The 21250-nt window shown below is 45.6% G+C and overlaps 1 protein-coding gene across 3 annotated transcripts in view; it reads left to right on the top strand.

Annotated features, from left to right (window-relative positions):
• CACNA1H (calcium voltage-gated channel subunit alpha1 H) overlaps positions 1 to 21250 on the top strand; it is a 252900-nt gene that overhangs the window by 183045 nt on the left and 48605 nt on the right. For all 3 annotated transcript variants that reach the window (XM_054211965.1, XM_054211964.1, XM_054211963.1), the window contains exons 11-14: positions 15155 to 15306; positions 16334 to 16519; positions 17189 to 17306; positions 18911 to 19066. In XM_054211965.1, coding sequence (XP_054067940.1) covers positions 15155 to 15306; positions 16334 to 16519; positions 17189 to 17306; positions 18911 to 19066 — 612 coding nt within the window. The remainder of the gene's footprint in view (positions 1 to 15154; positions 15307 to 16333; positions 16520 to 17188; positions 17307 to 18910; positions 19067 to 21250) is intronic.

Genomic DNA, 21250 nt, shown 5'->3' with positions numbered 1-21250 from the left:
GAGCAAGTCCCGATGTTTAGCAAATAATTGCTTGAGATCCCCTGTGTATCCCACCCCTGGACACGTTTGGGGACTAAGAAATAAAATAATTTGACAGCTCTCACTGTGATCTATCTGTTTTGGAAACCCATGAGGAGGATTTCCATCAGGGCAAAAACATTTGCGAGCTCAGTTGCTTTCTCAACGGCTCACTGTTTGCACATGGTTGTTTTAGCTTTACTTACCAGTTTATTGAAGGCACTATGCTGGAGATTGCATCTAAATTCTCTTTCCCTCCCACTCTCTACAAATAAAAGCTTGTGTTGCCTGTTTCGTATGAGAACTGACATAGCTGTTTGGAGGATATGGATCGGTTTGGCTCATTCTTGGGTTTGCCTCTTTAGCAGGGGGCGGTTGGCCCTGCTCCCAGGGCAGGGAGCTGGATCAAAGCCCTTGGGCGGCTGGTGTAGCCGTGAGCTCTGGTTAGAGCAGAGGGTTGGAGCAGCCCTTCCTGTGCGCCCGTTCCTCGTGGCAGGAGAAACATCACTTCTGCTGGTCAGAGCCGTCTCAGGGATGTGAGAAGCTGCCAGGAGGAAAACTGGAATGTGGCATGGAGGATTTTTTGTTTGTTTGAGCTGTGGCTGTCTGACAGATTTTCCCTAGGTGAATGCATGATGTGGGCAGCAGGTTGGCAGAGCCATGCAATTCCATAGGGCTGCGGAGTGGATAGGTGCTGCCCCAGTGCTGCCATGGGGGAGCAGGCGGTACAGCGAGCCAGAACTCACCTCCTCTGCCTGGGGGGTTTCTCCCGACATGGTTTGGTGTGGGATCAGGATGGGGGCATCGTGGCAAGGCTGCACAGAGGACGGCATGGCCCGCACGGAGCACGAGGGCCAGGCACAGCCTGGTGTCACGTGGGAGGAGGAAGGGAATGGGCTTCCCGTCCCTTCACCTGAACCAGGCATCTTCTGTAGAGAAATTGCTGCAAGATGATACATCAGGAGGAGCGTGCTGCTTTTTTTACCTTTGCTTTTCTCTGCCTCGCAGCTCCCCTTGAAATGACAGCAGCGCATAATTGCATCGCTTTGGCGTTCACGGCATCAGTGCTGATGATTTGAGAGGTGTTATTATTGTTGCCATTAGCAGTATAATTAGTGTTAGCATAACAGTCCCCTTTGCCCAACGCACCAAGGCTGAACTAACAACCTCGAAAACCAAATACATCCACTCCACCAGCTTGGGGAGAGAGTCTCTGCGCTCAGGTGTTCAGCAGTTCTACATCTTCTGCAGCTTGTTATTGCAGCCTCGTAGTAGTAGTGAATTAGAATAATTTTAATTAGTACTACTGTTATTAGGGCTAATATCATCGATTTCATTATTTTAGCAGTGATTTTACTTCAGTGTATAAAAATCAGAATGACTAAACTTTTTATTCTGAATCATTTTGTTCCCGTAACAATAGAAACATACTGCAAATCCAGGGCGGGCTTGGGAATAAGGCATATTTCATGCAAAAGGAATGAGAAAAATGCAATGGAAAGTCACCTCCTCATTTTTAAATCCTGTTTTCCAGATTTTTTTGTTCTTCCCCCAATATTAGAAATAAATATTACAAGAGGGACACATTGCAAAGCCAGCACAGTTATTTTCCATGAATTTTGTTCCTTGATCATCTCTGAATATTGGCGGTGGTTTAATATAATTTAATTTCATTGGGGTATTTTTGTCAAGAATGTAAAAATGTGGAAGCATTGGGCCATCTGCAAACTCAGTGGTGGTTCCACTGAAATCGAGGAATTCTGCCAGGTCAAAATCCAATAGCCGTCTGCAAGATACAAACGGCTGATGTGAGGAGGAACAAGAGTTGCTGAGCTCTCCTCCTGGTTTGTGCTCACATTCAGTAATTCCAAGCTTTCACTTCGTACAACCTCCAAGTGATGCTACCGTGCTGAAGGGCAGCTCTGTCTTGTACTTCGTTTCTGACCTCTTTTGTCCTTTCTTGCCTTAGCAAAGCAAAGTGCTGTTGTCTCAGGGAGCGAGAGGGATGACGGTGATTGTAGTTGTTACTTTTAAATTTCTGAGTTTGAACGCCTGTGTTGCGCACACTTAAAAGCTAAAATGGGGTAATGAGCTCCCGGGAGCAGCTCATTCCCTTTGTCTCCAGGAGAAATGGTGGAATTGTGTTGCTCACCACTGTCCGCCTGCTCTGATGTAGACCGTAATCGGAGATACACCTGAAAGATCAAGACCCAAAAGCCTTCCTTGCCAGTTGTTATAGCACGTGCTGCAGTCTGCTGGCAAATACAGATTCTGGGTTTGTACCTTTTCATCTTTGCGTTTTCTTTTTGATCGTTGTGGACGGTTTTAATTGCCACATTAGTCTGATGCTCGTGGCTAAGAAGAATGTATCAATAATTCACTTGCAAGAACAGCGTGGCAGCTCTAAAGTTCCCATCTGCCTGCTTTGGCTGCAGGCTAGAGCACCCTGGGCTGTTCGCAGCATTGTGTTCTCAGGGACAAAAATAAGCTTGTAACAATTGCTGGGTTGCTTTAGGTTTGCTACAGGGGAGGAAAGGTGGATTTCCCTTGAACTTATTCTCCTGGCTCCTAGCCTATCTTTGATGCAGAGCAGAGAGGAGTCGCTGCCTGTAGTACAGATGTGGATTTGCAGATAATCACTTCCATGCCGATGAAGCTTTTGAATCTTAAGCTCTTCGTGAGTGTTTCTGGAAGCTGCGTAGAAACTGTATCAAAACTGAGTCTACCAAGTCCTATCCTGTCTTGGAGGACAAAAGGGCTTGAGGTTTCCCCGGCTGTGTTGTCCCCATAGGATATCCCTGAGCTTCATCGGCTTGTGATAAAAGTGGTGAGATGTAGTTACTCACCCTGGCAGTGGCTTGGATCCTAAGAACCCAAGGGATCTTCTCGGTCCAGTGTCACAAAAATCACAGTAGATAGAACTCAACTCACTTAATTCATTCTCTTGCTCTAAGGCAGGATTAACTCTTCCTATATCAGAGTTGTAAGTGGCTTCATATTTTTTAAGACAACCCCAGAAGGTGAATATCCTTGGTTAATGAAAGTCTCTGCACATCCCAAAGGGAATCCCATGCCCAAATGCCTAATAAATGTTTAGGACCACGTGAGAGACTAGGCATTAGTCTAGGAGTTAGGAAAAGAGCTTGGGAGTCCTGACATTTGGCATCTCATTGTAGACACTTAACCTTCCCTTGGTGACCCAAGAATGAAAGCTCATGTAGGCAACACCCCGCTGTCCTGTAAGATACACCACCACATTTTCTCATGATGTCCACCCAACGTTTTTGTTTTCTTCTTCTGCCCCAAGATCCTTGAACCTCAGAAAAACTTTCCTAATCTTCTTACGTCTTTCCTTCTTCCACTTAGCGCTCAGAGGTTAATTACAGTAGATTGCTCAAATTTTTCTGAGGAATTAGCCTCTCCTTGAACAAATTTCAGTTCAGCTCAAATTTCCCTGTCAGCCCACTTTTCCGTTCCCTCTCCTTGGGCTTAAAAGATAACTAAGTCGAGGTCTTGGTTAGATACAGACTAAACATATTCCCCATCTTGTTCTTCCCGTCAGCAGTCCTCTATAATGTTTTCTTGATGTGCCTCATCTCCTAATACCAGTACACAGCCCGCAAATCACGAATGCGCGTTTTTCAAAGGGACTCTCCATAAAGATCTATTAGCAAGGGATGAGTAATGGTTTGACAAAATAGATTTAAGTGGCCCCTTCTGAATCATCTTGGCAGTAATAGAGAGAGTGTGTCCATTTTTTGATTAAATATTTCCAGTGCCATTAGCTCGGGTGAAGTAAACAACTTCTATTGAGTTTGCCTGCTAATGACAACCCAAAGGCCTTTGATCTCTCTGTTATCAGAGAGCAAGCCTGTTGCTCGGGTGTGGATAAAGATCGTATAATCATTGCTAAAGGTGCCTCTTGCAGCAGAATCAAAGAGTTTGGAAACAGTTCTTTATTCTCTCAATGTTCGTGCTTCTGCCACCTTTAATGGACGTTGTCAGAGCTGCCTGTGATGGGCATCCTGTAACCTCTGTGCACAGGTAGAAATATGCAATCATCGTTTGGCTGCAAGACTTTAGCAAAGAAAATCAACAATTAACCTTGATTTCTTGTGCTGACTCCTCGAGGCCGGGCCTCTGCGTTCATTTTTGTCTGAAAGGGGCTGTAGCATATTTCCATGTTCTTTGTGTCTATCCTTTTATAGCACGTCTCGCAATACTGTATGCTTTTTCTTAAATACTCCATCTCTTGAAATCTTGTGACTCAGTTTATATCTAAAAGGAAAAGTTAGACCATAGCTGCTCTTTCTAGTTAATGGTATGGAATACAAGATATTTTCAGCCTAATTATAAAAAAGGAAATTAAAAAAAAAAAAAGAAAATAAATCAGTATGTATGATGCATTATTTTTTTACAAATGTGTGCTTTGTGATTAGCCAGCAAAGCTGATTTCAGGCATTAGGCTGATGGTGCTTGACCATTTGTTGTTGACTTCAGCACAGATAGTGGTCAAGAAAAAGAAGGTTTGCAATGGGCAAGAATTGTGCAAATACAATTTCTTGTGTGAGTGTAATTTTTTTATGGCGAGGGATAAGCCAAATACATTGGATGAGAGTCAACATAGGCCTTGCTAAGAGATGTCACGCCTCGCGGATCTGCTGGTTCTTTGAAGGACTCCACCAGCATATGGATGGGAATGATTCAGTCTGTATAATTTCCTTGGATTTTTGCCAGAGGCTCTTACATGAACTAAGCCAATGTGGGGTGGGATGGCAGTCTGCTTGCAGAGAGAAACCTGCTCATATTTAGCAGCTGCTTAGGGGAAGAAGGAAGAGGTACACGTAACAGGTCCATTTCTGAAATGTTGGGAAGTTGCCAGAGGCATCTCCTCATGTGCTGTGGGACACCTGCTCTCCTGCGTACTCCTAAACGATGTACCAGCCACGGCATTGCTGAGAGTGAAGGGGTGATCGTGGCTCCCCTTGGCATCCAACGCTGGAGGAATGATTAGGCATTCGCTGTCCTCAGTTCAGGCATATTTCCATTTTTCTTCTTTTTCAGTGAAACTAATCAGTGTATTAGTACTGACAGGGATGACCGGTTCGCAGAGTCCACACTCGAGCTTCTCTCCCCAGGTGAGCTATTACAGTGCTCTTGGTGTATTGCTGGAGGCATTCATCCTTGGTTGTTATCTGGAGAGTTGTCCTCCTCCTCCTGTGGCTTCTTGTTTAATAACTAAACCTGAGCACTTCTGCCCTTGTTTGGGGGGTTATTTTATAGGGTTTGGGTTTTTTTTCATTTTAAGGCTTATTTTTTCAGCCATCTGTCAGAACAAGTGATCCTCCATCAAGATATAATCCAGCTGATTGGCCTACTTTTCAAGACTAGTAGCTTTAGTTTTGTATGCTACTGCTGATAGCATTTCAGAGTGCCCAGGTCCTTTCCTCCTGAGGGTGGAGAAGACGGCAATTGATCTAATCCAGCGTGGCATTTATGCCACTTGAAATGAAATTGCATTTTGCTGAATGAAACTGAGAAAATGGGAAAGTAATACTGCAAATATGTTGTGCCATGTGGGACCTTCTGCCTGGGAAGCTTCTGAAGGAAGCTACAGTGGAGTTGATTATCCCAGAGAACAAACTCTCTGATCCGTAGCTCTTGTTGCAAGAGACAGAAGTGTGGTGGCCAAGGTTTCTTCCTTAGAAAACACTCCCAGCCAGGAGTCAGTACCAAGTGAACTTGAAGGATTCACACAAAAATCCCAGACAGTACATGACTTTGATATATGATCATTGGTGGATACCATTAACTCTAGTGGTGGGGTATTTTTTAATGCCGGAGTACAACGCGCTTGTATGCAGCTTGCTGCATTCCTCCACTGATGCCCTATTTGCAGCTCCAGAAAGGAGCAGAGCATTTTGCATTTGACTGGCCCTCTGCAGTTGGGGAAGTAATTATTAACAGTGACTTTCATGCTACAGCAGAGAGGTAAAAGCAATTCCATAGAGCATTAGGAGATCAAGTAGGTCAATTGAAAGGAGGAAAAATTACCATCGGCTATCTTCAATTAAATTGTTATCGCTCCACATGAAGGATCCCATTTAGAGGAAGGCATAAAACCTGAGAGTAGAGGTGACTGAGAGAATAAATTCTCCATTTTTAATTCCAAAGCCAGAGAGTGAACATTCATCAGTAGGCATGAGGAGGAGATCTCTCTCTCCTGTTTCTAGCCTACTTTTAAGTAGAGCTCATTTAGGAATCTCTCAGCAAAACATTTTTTTCATCAGAAAGCACAAACTCATCAAAGCCACAGCTTTTAGTGGAGACATTAATGACAGTTAAACCCTTCCTGAGAAGGGCTTTTGGTTCTGAGAGGTTGTGGTGTCTGGCTGTCAAACGCAGGGCAGAAGGCACCTCAGAATAGCAAACATCTTGGTGACCAGGGCAGCCTTCTAGGAGCTGGGGCATCCTGGTTCAAGTCCCTGGTCCCTTTCCAAGGCCAGAGAGCATAAATAACTTTCCCATGCACATGAGCTTCATGCTCATGTGCATGGGAAAGCACCATCTGAACCATTTTTCTTAGTAAGAGAAGTTACATCGAGGCAAATTCCATGGTTTGAACCATAGTCTAGACTGAGTAAACTGGTTTGAAGTTGATTTTAAGACAGTAGGAGTCCTATGTTGTAGTAAATAAACTACATCAAAATGGTTTACAAAGGAAATATTTTCAAATGTAGAAATTGAACGGCCCACATGCATTATTATTACATTTTTTTTAAGGGCAGGGAATGCAGAGGAGGAAAGAAGCCAGGTATTAAATTGCTTGGGGTTTTTTTTGGTTGGTTGGTTTGGTGGTTTGTTTACTTACCTTAGAAATATCAGAATTATTCCATGTGGTCTTTGACAAGCAAAAAAAGGGGAGAAAAATAAAGGTCAAAATGTAGCCTTCACATTTGCTAGCAGTCTTCCGAGATGTCACCTACATTCCCTGACAGCTCTCTGCTTTGGCTGCAAGCTTCTGGCTCTTTAAACTCCCTCAAAGAGGACCTTTCCCCAAAGTGCTTCAGAGTCATTAGCATGAAATAGCTGTAAATAAAACCAAGCATATAGCTTGCAGAGTTTAGGGCAGCCTTGCCTCTTCTGCACGTAACTGCTCCAGTATTCGAGTCCCTGACTATGAGATGTTGCAGCTTCTCTCCTTCACCTGTTTCTGGGTCAGGGGATGTTTGTGTTTGTTATTGCAGTTTAGCCACGCTACGCGCTTACATGTCACTACTGGTGTGGGAAGCTTGTTCCGTGTCCCAGCCCAGCCAGGGCTGCCTTTATTGACAGAGCCTGCAGGCGCTCCCAAAGCACTTGAGCCTGGACACTCGTGCTCTTATTCAGGTGTGAAATTCCCCGTCTGCCTGGAGTGCCTGGAGCTGCTCGTTTCCTGGGGTTTCAAGCAGGCGCCGTTATTTTCAGTAAGGTGGTTGCCAGTGCTCAGCCTGCGCACCAGCTGGGCAGAAGCTTGGGGAGGGACACACAGGCCCCTCTCTAATTAACTGCATTGTTTCTGCATCCCAGTGTAAATCTGCAGTGATATCCGTGCTGTTCGTGTCCCAGCTGTGTAGAGCAGGGAGTGTTCAGGGGGAGGCAGGACAGAATTCCTCTGCCTGGGACTGAGGGAAGACACCAGCCCCCAGGTGCTCTCATGCTGGATGGCTGATTACATTGTTCTGGACGGGATAAATAATTAATAGCTTCACGGGTGCTTGAGGTGACAGATTCTGCTATACGGTCCATTAAGCATTTAAGAAACTTCAGCTTGGGCCTGTCCCATGCCGTCTGGTTGCTGGGCTGACTTCGGAGGGGTCTGAGCTTGTGTCCAGGAGGGCAAAAGCTGCCGATGTTTTCATGTCCTTTGGCCAAAATTTGCTCTGTAGCAAAATGCCTGTGATGTGACTGTTAGTTATAGCTCCTGGTCCAAGAGCAGAACGTGCCTGAGGAGACTAGGGCTCCTCTTTAGTTGAATTTGCTGTAGGAAAAGGTATGGGCAAGAAATTGGCGTTCGATGTGAGTTTTCCGAGGAGTGAGTGTGCAAGAAATACAGCTCAGGGTTTCAAATACAAAGTTTGAGCTTGTAAGAGTGCAAGGAGTTGGGGATCATTCTAGATGCAGGTGAGCTGTGGTGCGTGGGGAGGAGGGGACCACTGGGAGCCATGAGGACTGGGATAAACCACCTGCCTTCAAGGAGAGGAAAGAAAGGAGACGGGCTGTGGGTTAGAGATCCCTGCGCTTTCTCGATGGGTTAAACCCAGCTTCCAACAGTCCCATGCATTTTTATCCAACCCTTCATCTTATATTCGGCAGGCACGCGGATCCAGGGTTGCAGACTGATGCTCACTGCCCGGCGCACTGGGAGTCTGCCTGTAATATTAGTATTAGACACACAGGCCACACATGGTCTGTTTTTTTAGAAGAAGTTAGAGGAATATTTTTTAATTTTGAGCTCTCTTTAGCAATTTCATTGATTTGCTCCCCTCCCGTGGTGCCAGTGCTTGAAACTCATTTAAGCTATTTTCCACCATTTTTGAACAATATTTCGTATTAAAAAAGTCTAATCCCTCCCAAACCATCACTTTAATCTGTCCCAGAAAACTGGCTTTCATCTCACGATTGCTTTCACAGTGGCACGTAAACCCTACAAATGTAATATGGAGCCCAGTAATCCATCAGTTAAACAGATTAGTTATGTAGGAGGCTGTATGGCTCAGTGAGTAAAGCAAGCAGGCTTTAATCTCCCTCCGCAGAGGAAAAGCCAGCTCAAGTATAGCTCCCTGCTCTGCATTTGATGTGCACTGGAGATGCAAAGGGCTTCCTTCTGGCTTGCAGACCTTGTGGCAGGGATGGACCTTGGAGGGTGGCTGGTTGCGGTGATTTGGTGACTCTTAGATGAGTGAGCACAGATGTCCAGCATGAGATGAAAAAGTGAAGTGCAAGGCAGAGCTGCCGAGAGGGACCACCTTCCCCCTCCACTGTGAGAGGAGAGTTGCACTGTGGATGGTATCTCTTTGCATGTTTTATCTGGGACTGTCCCCTTATTGCATCATGACTGAGGCTCCGGGTGTCCTGGTATCACCTGTGTATCTGTGCAGCATGCAGAGATGCCACTCGGAAAAGCCTTCAGTGGAAAAGTAGAAACTCTTGACTTCCCACCCTGACCCTGCCTGTGGCTTACTGTGTGAAATGGATCTTGAAAATCCCCATAATTAGGTTTCCTTTCAATAGGGTGGAGCAGAGCCTTCACACGCCCTCACCATAGATCAGGCAGAGCCACAGCTGACATCGCTGCCCGGTCTCTGGATGGCAGGAGCCTGAATTTGGAAGGAGAAGCAGGCTGGGCACAAATGCCGGAGGAAGAATAAGTCCTTGAAGCTAGACCTGTTCATTCTGGATGTTGTTCTGTGCTTGGCTGTTTCTACCTCTTTGTTAGGAAGTACCAGGAGCAGTCCCTCCTTTAGTCCTCGCGCACAGCTCGCAAATGCCTTTGCCACCTATGGGTATGCTAAAAAGTAAAGTTGCTTAATGCTGCGTGAGTTATCCAGAATTGCACTAATTGCCATGGTTTGTGTTCATTAATCCAAAAAGTTGTGCGTTTTGGATTTTCCCTCCCTCGTCCACCTCTTTGTAATTAGCCTGAATGCCTTCTCCCCAGTTCCCTGCCTCTGTTACGCATTCCCTTTGGTTTTTAATTCCATGAAATGGGGATGATGCCAGAGACCGCAGACAGGTGAAATCCGTTGCAATGGAATAGCTGGTAATTGGAAAATGACAACCCCTCAAAAATGGGGTGAGGAGAGAAAATACGGAGAGTCCGGAAGCAAAGCGCAAATTGACAGTTCATTATGTCTGCTCTTCCTGGTCAGAGTCTCTGCAGACCGAACTTAAAAATATAAAGCAGAAAAGCCAACATAAACAAGTGCTCAAAATCCCATTGACAGCTTTAGGCGCAGGACTAGAGAAAAAACAACACAAGTGCAAAGGATGTTTATGAGACTAAATGTTCTGGATTTGTTTACCACTCCTCTGCGGCTCTGCCAGCCTCAGCTCTCCCTGTTCAGGAGGAGTCGAACGGCTGCTTTGGGCTCGGGGGCGGGGGGGTGGAATTTCTGAAGCAAAGCACATCTTTTACACTGGAAACTTCCTTCCCTGTTCGTTCAGCGGGAGGGACCAGGTGCCTAACAGCCCTTTTCTCCAGTGTGATGCAGGTATGATTATTTCTACTCGGTATCAGAGCAAAAAGGTGCCCTAGCCAAGGCATGGTGCCATCCTGCTGGTGATTGAACCTAAGCTCTGTAAAATAGGTGGTTGTGGATGCAGCAATCAAAAAAGACAAGGTAGAAGACAGGCGAGAGGAAAAAGAGAGGCACAAAGAGATAGTGACTTCCTTGAAGAACTGCAGAAATTCAGTTGCACAAAGAGAACCTAAGGCTGCAAAGTCCTACTTCTGTTCTTCATCCTCTGCTTGTAGGAGCCATCAATAATTTGACCGTTATGGGTTGCTCTTTTGTTGAATTTCTCCTGATCCAGGAAGGCTCTGGGGTTGCGCTTCATCTTGCTAAAACCAGAAGTATCAGATTCTCAGAAAGAGACTAGTCTTCCAAGGTTTTCAGACCCAAACTATTTAGAAAAGGATTTTTTGTCTGTTTATCTGAACTCAGAATGAACTGCTGAAACGTTTGAGGTTTGTCCCTCATAAAAACATGGTTTTGAATTCACTGAAATATTTCACAGCATAAATATGGCCTTCAAAGTGAGCAGAGGTGGTTGTGCTTTCCTGGGACATGTTTTGCCTGGAGTCAAGGCTAACTGTTACTTTAAACTCATATTCAAGGCTGCCGAAATCTTACCAGTTGATCCCGTGCAGTTTCTGCCCTTCTCTCGAATGGTGGGAAACTTACTCCTGCAGCCGAAGTATGAGGATTCATTTCAATCTAAAATCTATAAAATTTGTACTTGGATCTGAAGCTTTCTTCGAACGTTGCCTGGGACCTGCCAGTGGGACTTGTGGGTTAAACCATTCTCTATGCTCATTTTTGCTGACCGTCTCCAGCATGGCAGTTTCCATTCCAGCCTCCATGGCTGGCACTGTGGAGCCTTGTACCAGCAGGACAGCATTGACTACCATCTCCCACATTGCATCCGCCACAGGGATTCCTGGGCGTTTTGTGGCCTCGTGCAGTGCCACCTGGTTGCCATTTGGCCGTGCTCCATTTGGCCTGGCCTGTCTCTGAAAACCTGGACCAATGTAAAGGTCAGTCATCGAAGCAGCAAAAGATGTGGAGAAGATCCAAAGCTGATGAGGAGTCATGCTCTCTCACTGTCACTTGAAAAAGGAAGTTTTCACTGCTGCAGTTTGGAGCCCTATGGTGGGCAAGTAGTTTCCCCTGTCAGAGTTGTTAAGCTTCGCAAAGTATTTGCCAAAAAGCAAAAAATACCACTTTAGAACTGCTCTGTTCGAAGTGCATCATTTTGATGACAACTTTTGCTAACCATTCCTTGCTAGAAAGGAAGTTGCATTTCGTGACACAACCACATCTCAAGCAAAAAGCCTGAAATTTCCTTTTCTGGGAAGGTCAAAACAAGACATTGCAGCAATTTTAAAGCTTTGTTGCAACTTCATTTTCTTCCAGCCAGGAAGTTTGACAAAAATAATCCTTGCCATGAAAAGTTTTGTTTTCAGCAAATCAACATTTTGTTTTTCCCAGAGAAAAAGGCTCCTGGAAAAATGCCTGCTGTGGGGTTGGCTTCCATTTGAACAAAACAACAGTGTCTCCTAGTGGCTGACTCCAGGGGAATGGCCAAATCCATCTTGTCTTACAAGTGCCTCTTCCTTGACCCTCCCCTAGGTCTTTGCTCATCAGGGAGTGAGAGAAGTGGGAAATGAATTGTGCTCTAAGCAACAAACCATTTCGTAAGCCATAAAAATATCTATGGCAGGCCGTTTTCTAGGCTCCAGTTGGTGTTGAAAGAAGGTAATTACATCTGAAGGCTGTATCACTGGATGCTTGGCTCATCTGCTGTTCGGCTTCCACTCTAATAATACAAAAGCTCACATCAGCAGCTTAGCCAGCATGCAGGGCTATCCATCCTTGTCTTTGCCCAATGGGTCCTGCCTCCGTGTCGCTGCAGGATTGTGTGCCAAACGGCTCACGTTACAGCAGTCCTTGTCATCGAATTAGTTCTGCCTCACCACCAAATGTGATCACTAAAGGATAATGAAGATCTCTTGTCTGAAGCACGATTGGCTTTGCGGTGTCAGCCTGCTGTCCGTCAACCTCGCCTGCGCGTCCCCCCCGTCACCTTGATCTGCTGGATCAGCTCCTCATCACAGCTATCGATGATCTCATCTGGGCCACCTCCCTGTCCTCTCCTTTCCCCCTTCCTTGTGCCCTCCCTCCCTCGCGCTGAGAGATGGCTGCGGCTTTTCTTCTGCACTCTCTGAACTCATAGATGAAGCAAAAGTTACGGTACTGGCGAGTAAGCAATAAGGACACCCAGTTGTCAAAGGAAATCGGCAGATTGATTCAAGCAATGATATCTGTAGATTAACTGACTGCAATGCTGGATGTCCAAAGGGCCGCAGAAATATCTTGGGGTTGGCATGGAAAACATGGGATTTTAGAGAATAGCAACTTAAGAATTATTTTTATTTGCCTGAGGGTGGTTTTAAGTTTGTTCAGCTTAGGCTTTTCAGGCTGGACACTGACTTTTTTGGTAATGACTCCTGAGGTTGTCTTGTCGTACTGGCATAACTCCAGGATTAGGGATTTTAAAATGATCACCAGCTATCCCAGTTTTCATGATAAAATTGTGACTCTTGGCAGCACATCTGGCAGCAGCAAGGTGAACTCAGAGAACTCTGAAGTAAGTTTTACTTCAGCAGATGAGGCTGCTGCCGGATTGCAGACAACAAGGCCCTGTAGGTCGCAGTGGGCAGGTTCTCTAGCAGTTTCCCAGCAGAGAGTGCTACAGAACAACTCTGTCCTTTCAAAGCTGCCCAAGCTGCAGCTTCCTTGCTGATTATTGTTAATTAATTTCCCAGCCTCAAAACGTTAACGAGCCGGCCTCGGCCTGCCATGAACATCCTGTCCCATGGAGCCCTCGGTGTCCTGCCTGGAGGGATGCAAAAATTTAGCAAGTTATTTTGCTTCTCGTTCAGGATGCCCTTGCGTAACCCTGGCTGAGGGGAGACTGAACATGCCAGCCGTACGCTGCTCCTGACAAACAGCTCGAGGACGCTGCAAGCGTGGTGTCCTGTCACCACTGGGGTTTGCAGGGGGACAGGCACCTGGGAGCCCCTGGGGCTATTTCAGGCTCAGTCTCTGCTGGGGGAGCTGGTTCGATGCCATCCTAGAGCAGCCCTTTTCTTCAGCTGTGTTTTCATTGCAAAGGGAAGACCCCTGCCCAGGTTGTTTTGGCATCGTCACGGAAGGGAGTAGCATGGGGGAGAGCGGACGTTAGGGAGAGAATCGCCGTCCTTGCAGCAAGGAAGGCGTGAGGAGGGCAGCCCGGTGATCGTGGTGTTCAGGTGCGCTGCGCAGCCATCTGGGCCACCCCTTGCTCAAGACTAAAGAAGTGAAAATTGCACGGTCCTTCCCCTGGTGTCCCTTAGTAATTAGTGTATATGGATTATAATCATGAGGACTGAGGCTCTTAGTGCTCATTCTCCTGGACAAATGGTTGAGCGAAAGACAGTCTATTGCATAAAGTAATTTAGCCTATGAATGATGGTTCATTAGCAGCCCACAGACTGTCGCTGCCTATAGTAGGGGGTGTGTGGGCTCTTCCTGCATTCGAGTTAACTCTTTCACCCTCTTACTCAGTTGCCAAGGATTGAGTTTGCAGAGCATGGAGTTGCTTAATGCCATAGTATTACAACGGTCTTCTCCCTTCAGAGCCTCAAATAATGCAACAACATCCCCAAGAAACTGCCAACTTTTAACACAGCGTCTAATGACGGATGGGGAATAAAGGAAGCTATTATCAGTCAGGAGATGAGTCAGATATGAAAATAACACCTTTTTCTAGACAATATTATTACACTGAGGAAATGAAAAAGACTCATTTTCTTTTGCAAAGGAACAGGCCTTGAGCATTAGAAATGCGCATTGCAGAGCCTGGTGCTGTTTGAGGGAGTACCTCCAGTAAGTGAGCAAACCTCATCCCACCTTGGCATCGGTCCCTGCTGTGGCACGTTTTGGAGCCAGAGTGCTGGGCAGACATCGCTGTGCTTCCCAGGAAAGGAACATCTAAGGCTGTGTCTGAAAAGCGAGATTGTAGCCCAAGGTAATTTGGTGCTGGTGATAGAGGAGGAGCATGGAAAAATCAGTTCTTGGATGTCTGCATGCAGACTTGTACGCTCAGAGAAACCCACGCTGATCCTGGAGGCAGTCCTGACACTCAGGGCCATACTGCTGTCATTTAAACAAAATCTGCTGTACGTTACTAACCAGGACTTCAGAAGGAAAAATCATCATGGGGTTTTTGGGGGACAATATCCAAAGGGAGATAAATATCTCAAGGGAGATAAAACTGTTGATCCTACTGACTTTCACTGGTATTTTTTTTTTCCTAATTCTTTTAAGAGATCTCTGCAAGAAAAGGGCTCTGTTTGTATGTGAGTAGGGCTGTATTGTGTTGACGGTGCTCTTGCTTTGGATATAGCAGTATCCATAAAGCTCTGCTGGGGTTAGTGAAACAAAAACAGCCTGACATTGCAAGTTGAAATCGAAGCCCTACAAGCCATGCTAGCCATTTGCCTGGATAATTGTAACTTGCAGCAGTGAACAAGCCCTCTCCTTTGCATAGCTCTAGGTTTTTGGGCCCCTGTATTGGCTACAATTGTTCTGCAACTGCTCCAGAAATGGTCTGGGATTCTGTGTTTCCAGTAATACTCACAGGGACTGTCCATGAGACTTGTCTGCTGTTCCCCTCAGACGCTTATCTGCCTCCATGGCTGTCTGGAAGGAACATGGGAAGATGTAGCATTTGTGCGTCATTAGCACAAATCCCAGAGCGGGAGGAACATACCAGCCTCTAGCCATTTCCTCTGTGCATGTGTTTGACCATGTTGCTTTTTGCCCCGTAGCCAGATGAGTTGACCAACGCCTTGGAGATCAGTAATATCGTCTTCACAAGCATGTTTGCCCTGGAGATGCTCCTGAAACTCCTTGCCTTTGGCCTCTTCGGCTACATCAAGAACCCGTACAACATCTTTGATGGGATCATAGTTGTCATCAGGTCACTGCTAGTTCTTTCTCCACTGTGGCTTTTCTGCCAAGGGCTCAGATGCGTTGGGGAGTGGGATGGGGAACAGGAATGACGTGGCGTGTGTTAATCCAGGGCTCGCTGGTTATGATGGGCTATAATTATGCTGGCCTTTTAGATTCCTGTCATTAGAAGGGCCGTCCAAAGTAAATGGACCTGGCAGATGGAGAACAAAGTCTATTTACGCCACACATCTGGCACCGTGGTCAATTTTCCATTGAAGTGCAGAATGGCTGGTCCTGGGAAAGGAGTACTGTGAGTGTCCATATCCCAGCAGCATGCCATGCATCTCCTGAATTAACACATAACTCAGGCCGGAATAGGGCAAACAGGAGGGTAAGAGAGGGCACTGTTCTGCTGTCCTCTCCCAGGGGAACACTATCCCAAGTCTAAACTGGGGATTTCACAACTTGTGTGTGAGAAGCTTGTACAGCACCTCTCTGTGCTGGGATTCTTTCTAGCAGTGCTGTTCAGCCCTTAATTAGTAATTTGGGGCAGAGAAGTCAAGGCAGATGCAGAAGGTGTAAACCAGGATAGTGCTCTTGGCTTCAGTTGGCCCGTCCCTTTGATTCAGAGAAGTGAGGAGCAATAGAGGCTCAGAACAAAGGCCAGGCGGTGGCCTGATCAAACCAACCCACCCCATCAAATGTAAATCCCTCTGGATATTAGCTTGTACAAAATTGTGATCCATATTCAGTGGCTAGGCTTGTGATTGATTGTACCGATGCAGACTAGCAGGAGACATGCTGTGTTGTGAAGAGCTGCAGAAAGTAAGGGAATCAAAGAATCAAGAAACCAGCTATAGAGGGTGTAGTTTGTGCATGGGCTCGTGCGTCTGTACAACTGGGAAGTGAAGGTGTTTTTCAGAAGTAAGAAAGTAGCAGGCAAATAAACTACACCTTTAGGGCTTAAGTGGTGTGATCCTCTTAGAAACCAGCCTGCTCAGGGCTTTCACAGTGCAGTACTGCTCTTTATAGTTCTCCTTCTGATGTTCCTGCAGTGTCTGGGAGATCATCGGCCAGTCGGACGGCGGCCTCTCTGTGCTACGAACTTTTCGGCTGCTCCGGGTGCTGAAACTGGTGCGTTTCATGCCCGCCCTCCGTCGCCAGCTGGTGGTCCTGATGAAGACAATGGACAACGTAGCCACCTTCTGCATGTTGCTCATGCTTTTCATCTTTATCTTCAGGTACCAGAGGCTGCAGCTCTTCTACGATTAATTGTTCCGCTTGCTTAAGTAATATGTAGATTAGAATAATGAGACACTGCATTTGCTGGGCTGCCTACATGATAGAAGTGCTCACAATAGACTGACAAGCAGACGCTCAACAGATTATTTACCTCTTTTCAGTCTCAGTTTTTCATGCAATACTGTAATTCTGTAGGCGAATGAAGTGCGCAAACAGGCAACAATTGCTCTGGAGTTCCTGGGAGGCTCATTTAGCTGTGTCTCAGGAAGCTGTCAGTAACTGGACTCTGCCAGTGTTATATTTGAGATGGAGGTTGTACGGGCTCCAAGACTTCTGTCTGTTTGACCCTATAATGCTCCTCAGGATCCTATTCTGGGGAACCAGATGGAATAGCGAGCTGGCGATATGGTTTGGTATTTCCTAGACAAAGGACATCCCTGTTTTGACTTCAGTGTAAACAATTGTAATGAAACATGACACGGAAGAACCAAATGGCAGGGTTTGATCGGTGACCATGGCTGTGGTAGAGCGGAGCTCTTTGTCCTGGGAGATAACAGTGGCACACAAAACACTGGGAGGAAAAAGTGTCCCAAAAATCACTGCAATCCTCCCTGCAACTGTATTTCACACAATAATGTTTCTTCCATCTCCCTTCTTTCCCATTCTAGCATTCTCGGCATGCATCTTTTTGGATGCAAGTTCAGCCTGAAAACCGATACGGGAGACACAGTTCCAGATAGAAAGAATTTTGATTCCTTACTTTGGGCCATTGTGACCGTATTTCAGGTAAGTTCTGGACCCTCTGGGAAGTTGTCATGTAGTCCACCTGGACAAGTTATTTCACTTTTTTTAAAAAAACTATTCCAGTAGGTGTCAAATTTGGACTGAAACAGCACTGTAGAGTTATTAGGGCAAAGTGATTGTGTTTCTGAGTTAGCTGGTTTCTCTAAGCCGTGATAGAGAAGCAATCCACAGTGCATATATGTTGTCAGTAACAGTAAAGTCTAAGGCGGCCTGGAAATGCACCCTTATTTTCCTTTCATATAGTCAGTAAGATCAAGACCCACAGTCTACTGTCCCATCCTGTTCCTATTCCGTAGATCTCTGTCTCCTTACATGCCTTCACTGTCCCAAAAATGCACTTTGCAAATAATTTCATTTAACTGGGAGTGACAAATACTGTTGCAAATCAGAGCTGGAGTTGCTGAGAAAGTCTTCATATAAAAAGTTGTGTTTCCTTTGTAGACGAGATCTGTTATGTGCTTGAAATTACTGGCATATTGCACAATGGAGCAATAAGCTGCTATTTCCAGGGCATTCTAAATATAAAGATTAGTCTTTTCTGTTTAAAAGCTCGGTCCTTAGACTCCAAGCGGAGTACAGCGTAAACAATGTTAAGCTAAGTTTCTAGTGTAGAGTAGGTGTTCACCGCAGTATCGTTCAAGGTACAGACCAGTCTAGAGTCTTCACCGTGAAGAACTTCTTTCAAAGCTTGCCTTCTTACAGAGGAACAAGGAGAAATCAGCATTAATCTCACAGGTTAATATTTTTCTGTTACCAACGTAAGTACAGATTTCTGTATTTATTGTGACGATCCCTTGGGAAATAGAGTTGGCACGGAGCACAAGGGCTCAGCCCTGCATCCCATGAAGGTTAATGAGTGGCATGACTCAGTGCAGCTGACTGCATTCCTATGCCCAAAGCTACTTTGTTTTCAAGGGGGTTAGAGGCCATTTTCATTGTAAGCATTAATTAATGGACAGCATGAATCCGTCACTGATTTTTCATAGACCCCTGGATTTTTGAGCTCCAGGAAAGCTAGGAGAGTGGGAGTCCCTGAGGAAGGTCCCGTGGAGCAAGGCCTTGCAAAGATGCGTATTTTTTTGCCCAACTTGTCAGTGCTTTTCCCTGATGGAAACCGCTTTGCTTCCCTGAGTTTCTTGAGCCACCCCATGTCATTTATCTCACCAACTATCATGTCCCCTACCCTTTCCTTCAGTTCCAGATGCCTCATAGAGAGCAACCCGGAAGGAGAAAACAGCTCTGGCCTCAGGTCTGTTATCTTCTGATGGTTATCAAAGGAGGCAATACTGCCACCAAATAACAGGACTCCTTTACGTTACCATGTCTAGGATCTGAACTAGTCATCTCTATGGGCAGCGGTGTGCTAGATCCTCCTGCAGACAGGGGAGGTTTGGCCAGGAGAGAGCTCTTGCGTGCAAAGATCTAAATAAAGGAATGTTTTGCTGTCTCATCTCATGAGACCTGCTAATGATTATGCTCAGAAAAGGTCAAAAGGAGAGGAAGAAATGGATGAGTCCGTATTTGAATGCAACTGCTGGGCATGACAGGAGTGGAGTAATAGAGTCTTCCCCTTCACGTCTCTGCAGATACTGACTCAAGAAGACTGGAATGTGGTCCTGTACAATGGGATGGCATCTACATCCTCATGGGCAGCACTCTACTTTGTGGCCCTGATGACCTTCGGCAATTATGTGCTCTTCAATCTTCTTGTTGCCATTCTGGTAGAAGGCTTCCAGGCTGAGGTAAGATATCTGAGCAGAGGGAGGGAGAAAACTGAGAAGCAAGAGTGGAGGGATGAATCCACATCAGTGCAAACATCTAGCCATGCAAGCAGCCCTAAATTTAAACTTAAGGGGGTGTAGATGAGCTGGGTTGGGCATGAGACACTCTTCTGAATCTGTCTTTGTAAATAAGGCCCACTGGACTTGGCATGAGACTTGGGAGACCAACACTTTGGTTGATCTGCTATAGGGTCTCTTGTATGACCTAGAGGAAGTAATCAAGGATGGATTTAACTCACTTAATCTCCCATACGTCCCATGTTTTGCATGTCTTTATGGTGGGCCTTAGGCCTTCAATGTATCTAGCCAACAGTAGTGGTGGGGACCAGGTAGGATGTCAACTGGCTCTCGGTCCAGGCCTTTCCTTGTGACTCTGTCCCTTATGTGTTATTTGAGGCTAGTAGCACAGCTGTTCAAAAGCTGTGTTGCAAGGTTACAAACATTAAATTTTGAGATACTTAGGATGGTGTAGGACATGTGAATGCTAAAGAGATTTTTACTTACACCTGAAAATAATGTCTCTATCAGGTCAACAAGCAGGGAATTTATGATGAACTGCAGGCATCTCATCTCACATGGAAAGGATTAGAGAAATTATTTTATTTCTCAGTCAAAAGTGATATGCGATGTCCTGATTGGAACTAGGCAGAAACCTTAGCAGCTGTGCAGGCAGTCCTGTGCCACATGATTCAGAGCAGCTGGCTACACTGGTGTAAGTGGTATAGTACTGGTGTGAGTCGGGGGCCCCTGCATCCTCCCAAGTCTTCCTCCCCCTTGGCAAGTCTGCTCCAGATCTGCTTTCAGCATCCCGAGAGTGTGAAACCCCCCATCCCCTGCCCTATCCTGCTCTTCTCCATCTTCCTTTCAGATCACAGCAAGGCGATTTGGGGGAGATTTTAAGTGAGGATGATCTGTTTCAGTTATAAATATAACGATGTATGTGCACATATGTATTATCCAGAAAAAAATTACTTTTTTTTGAAGTCCTAGTGCAAATGGAAATGATTTTGAGACTTACCAAAAATCATCCAGTCCCAGTTAAAGCTAAGAATAGTGGCATTGAAAGGTCTTACCTCGCACTTTGGGATTTTTTAATTATTACATTTTTTATTTCTGCAACCATCAAGAAGGAAAAGTTTGCTTAGTGCTGGATTGGCTTCAGTTACACACAGACTTCAGAAAGAAAATGAGAGAATGGCTTCAGTTTTCACCGCCCTAGCTCCCAAGGGAAAGAGGAGAAAGAAATTATTTTTATAGTTGGTTTGGTTTTTTTTACTTTTCATTTTTTCTCCAGAAATGGTATCATGCTCTCATTTGCTGTGTTTATGTGTTTAGATCACTCTTAGACAAACCACTGACCATGGAATATCATTGAAATATTCATGGACCAAAAATTCCCTTCTCCCAAGCCAGCACAGCCACATTTAGGTCTTTCAAGCATGTCGGCGTAGATTCATTATTAAAACATCCCTCCTAGCTTCCTCGCAGCACTAGCAGAGGAAAATTAATTGAAACAACAGGAGCCAAGCCCCAGTTTGGAAAAAACCAACCCTGATCTACGTTGCTTAGGGCTATTTCATGGATGCTGAGGGTGATGAGTGCCACCTGCACACACAGAGAAGACACAAGTAGTCCAGCTCTTGCTTCCAAAATGAACAGCTCAGCACTGCATTAGTGGGCATCTTGATGTCAGATGCATGCTCTGAAGATCCAGCACAGCTGACCAAGAAGGTCCTTTTCTAAGAACTAGCCTGTCCTCCATGTCTCAGTGACCAGACCTCATGCTGACACTTTATTTCTAAATTCATGTAGTTTTCTCAGCGTCAGCAATCTGGGCATCTCCTGGCTTTGCTCTGGATACTGTAACACCTTTGCCATATTCCTGTTCTAGTGCAACCTACCTGCTGTTGGACATTTTAGCCGCTAACCTAGTAAGACCAAAGCAAAGGCATTGCCAGTATTTCTACAGGCTTTGCAGTAGCTGCTGTCTTCCAACCCAGAAGGAATTTTCCTTTGGCAGAATTGTAGCTGTACCCAGAGCGGTTGTGCTAGACCTCAATTCTGATAGAAAATGACACAGCCCATAGCAGAAAAGAATCTGTGCTGAAGTAATAGATTTTCCTGAATTGAATGCAGGAGCAACCA

The sequence above is a fragment of the Rissa tridactyla genome, chromosome 8, assembly GCF_028500815.1.
Source record: "Rissa tridactyla isolate bRisTri1 chromosome 8, bRisTri1.patW.cur.20221130, whole genome shotgun sequence".
Lineage (NCBI taxonomy): Eukaryota > Metazoa > Chordata > Aves > Charadriiformes > Laridae > Rissa > Rissa tridactyla.
The sequence above is the reverse complement of the archived record's forward strand: the minus strand, read 5'-3'. Positions and strand labels throughout refer to the sequence as shown.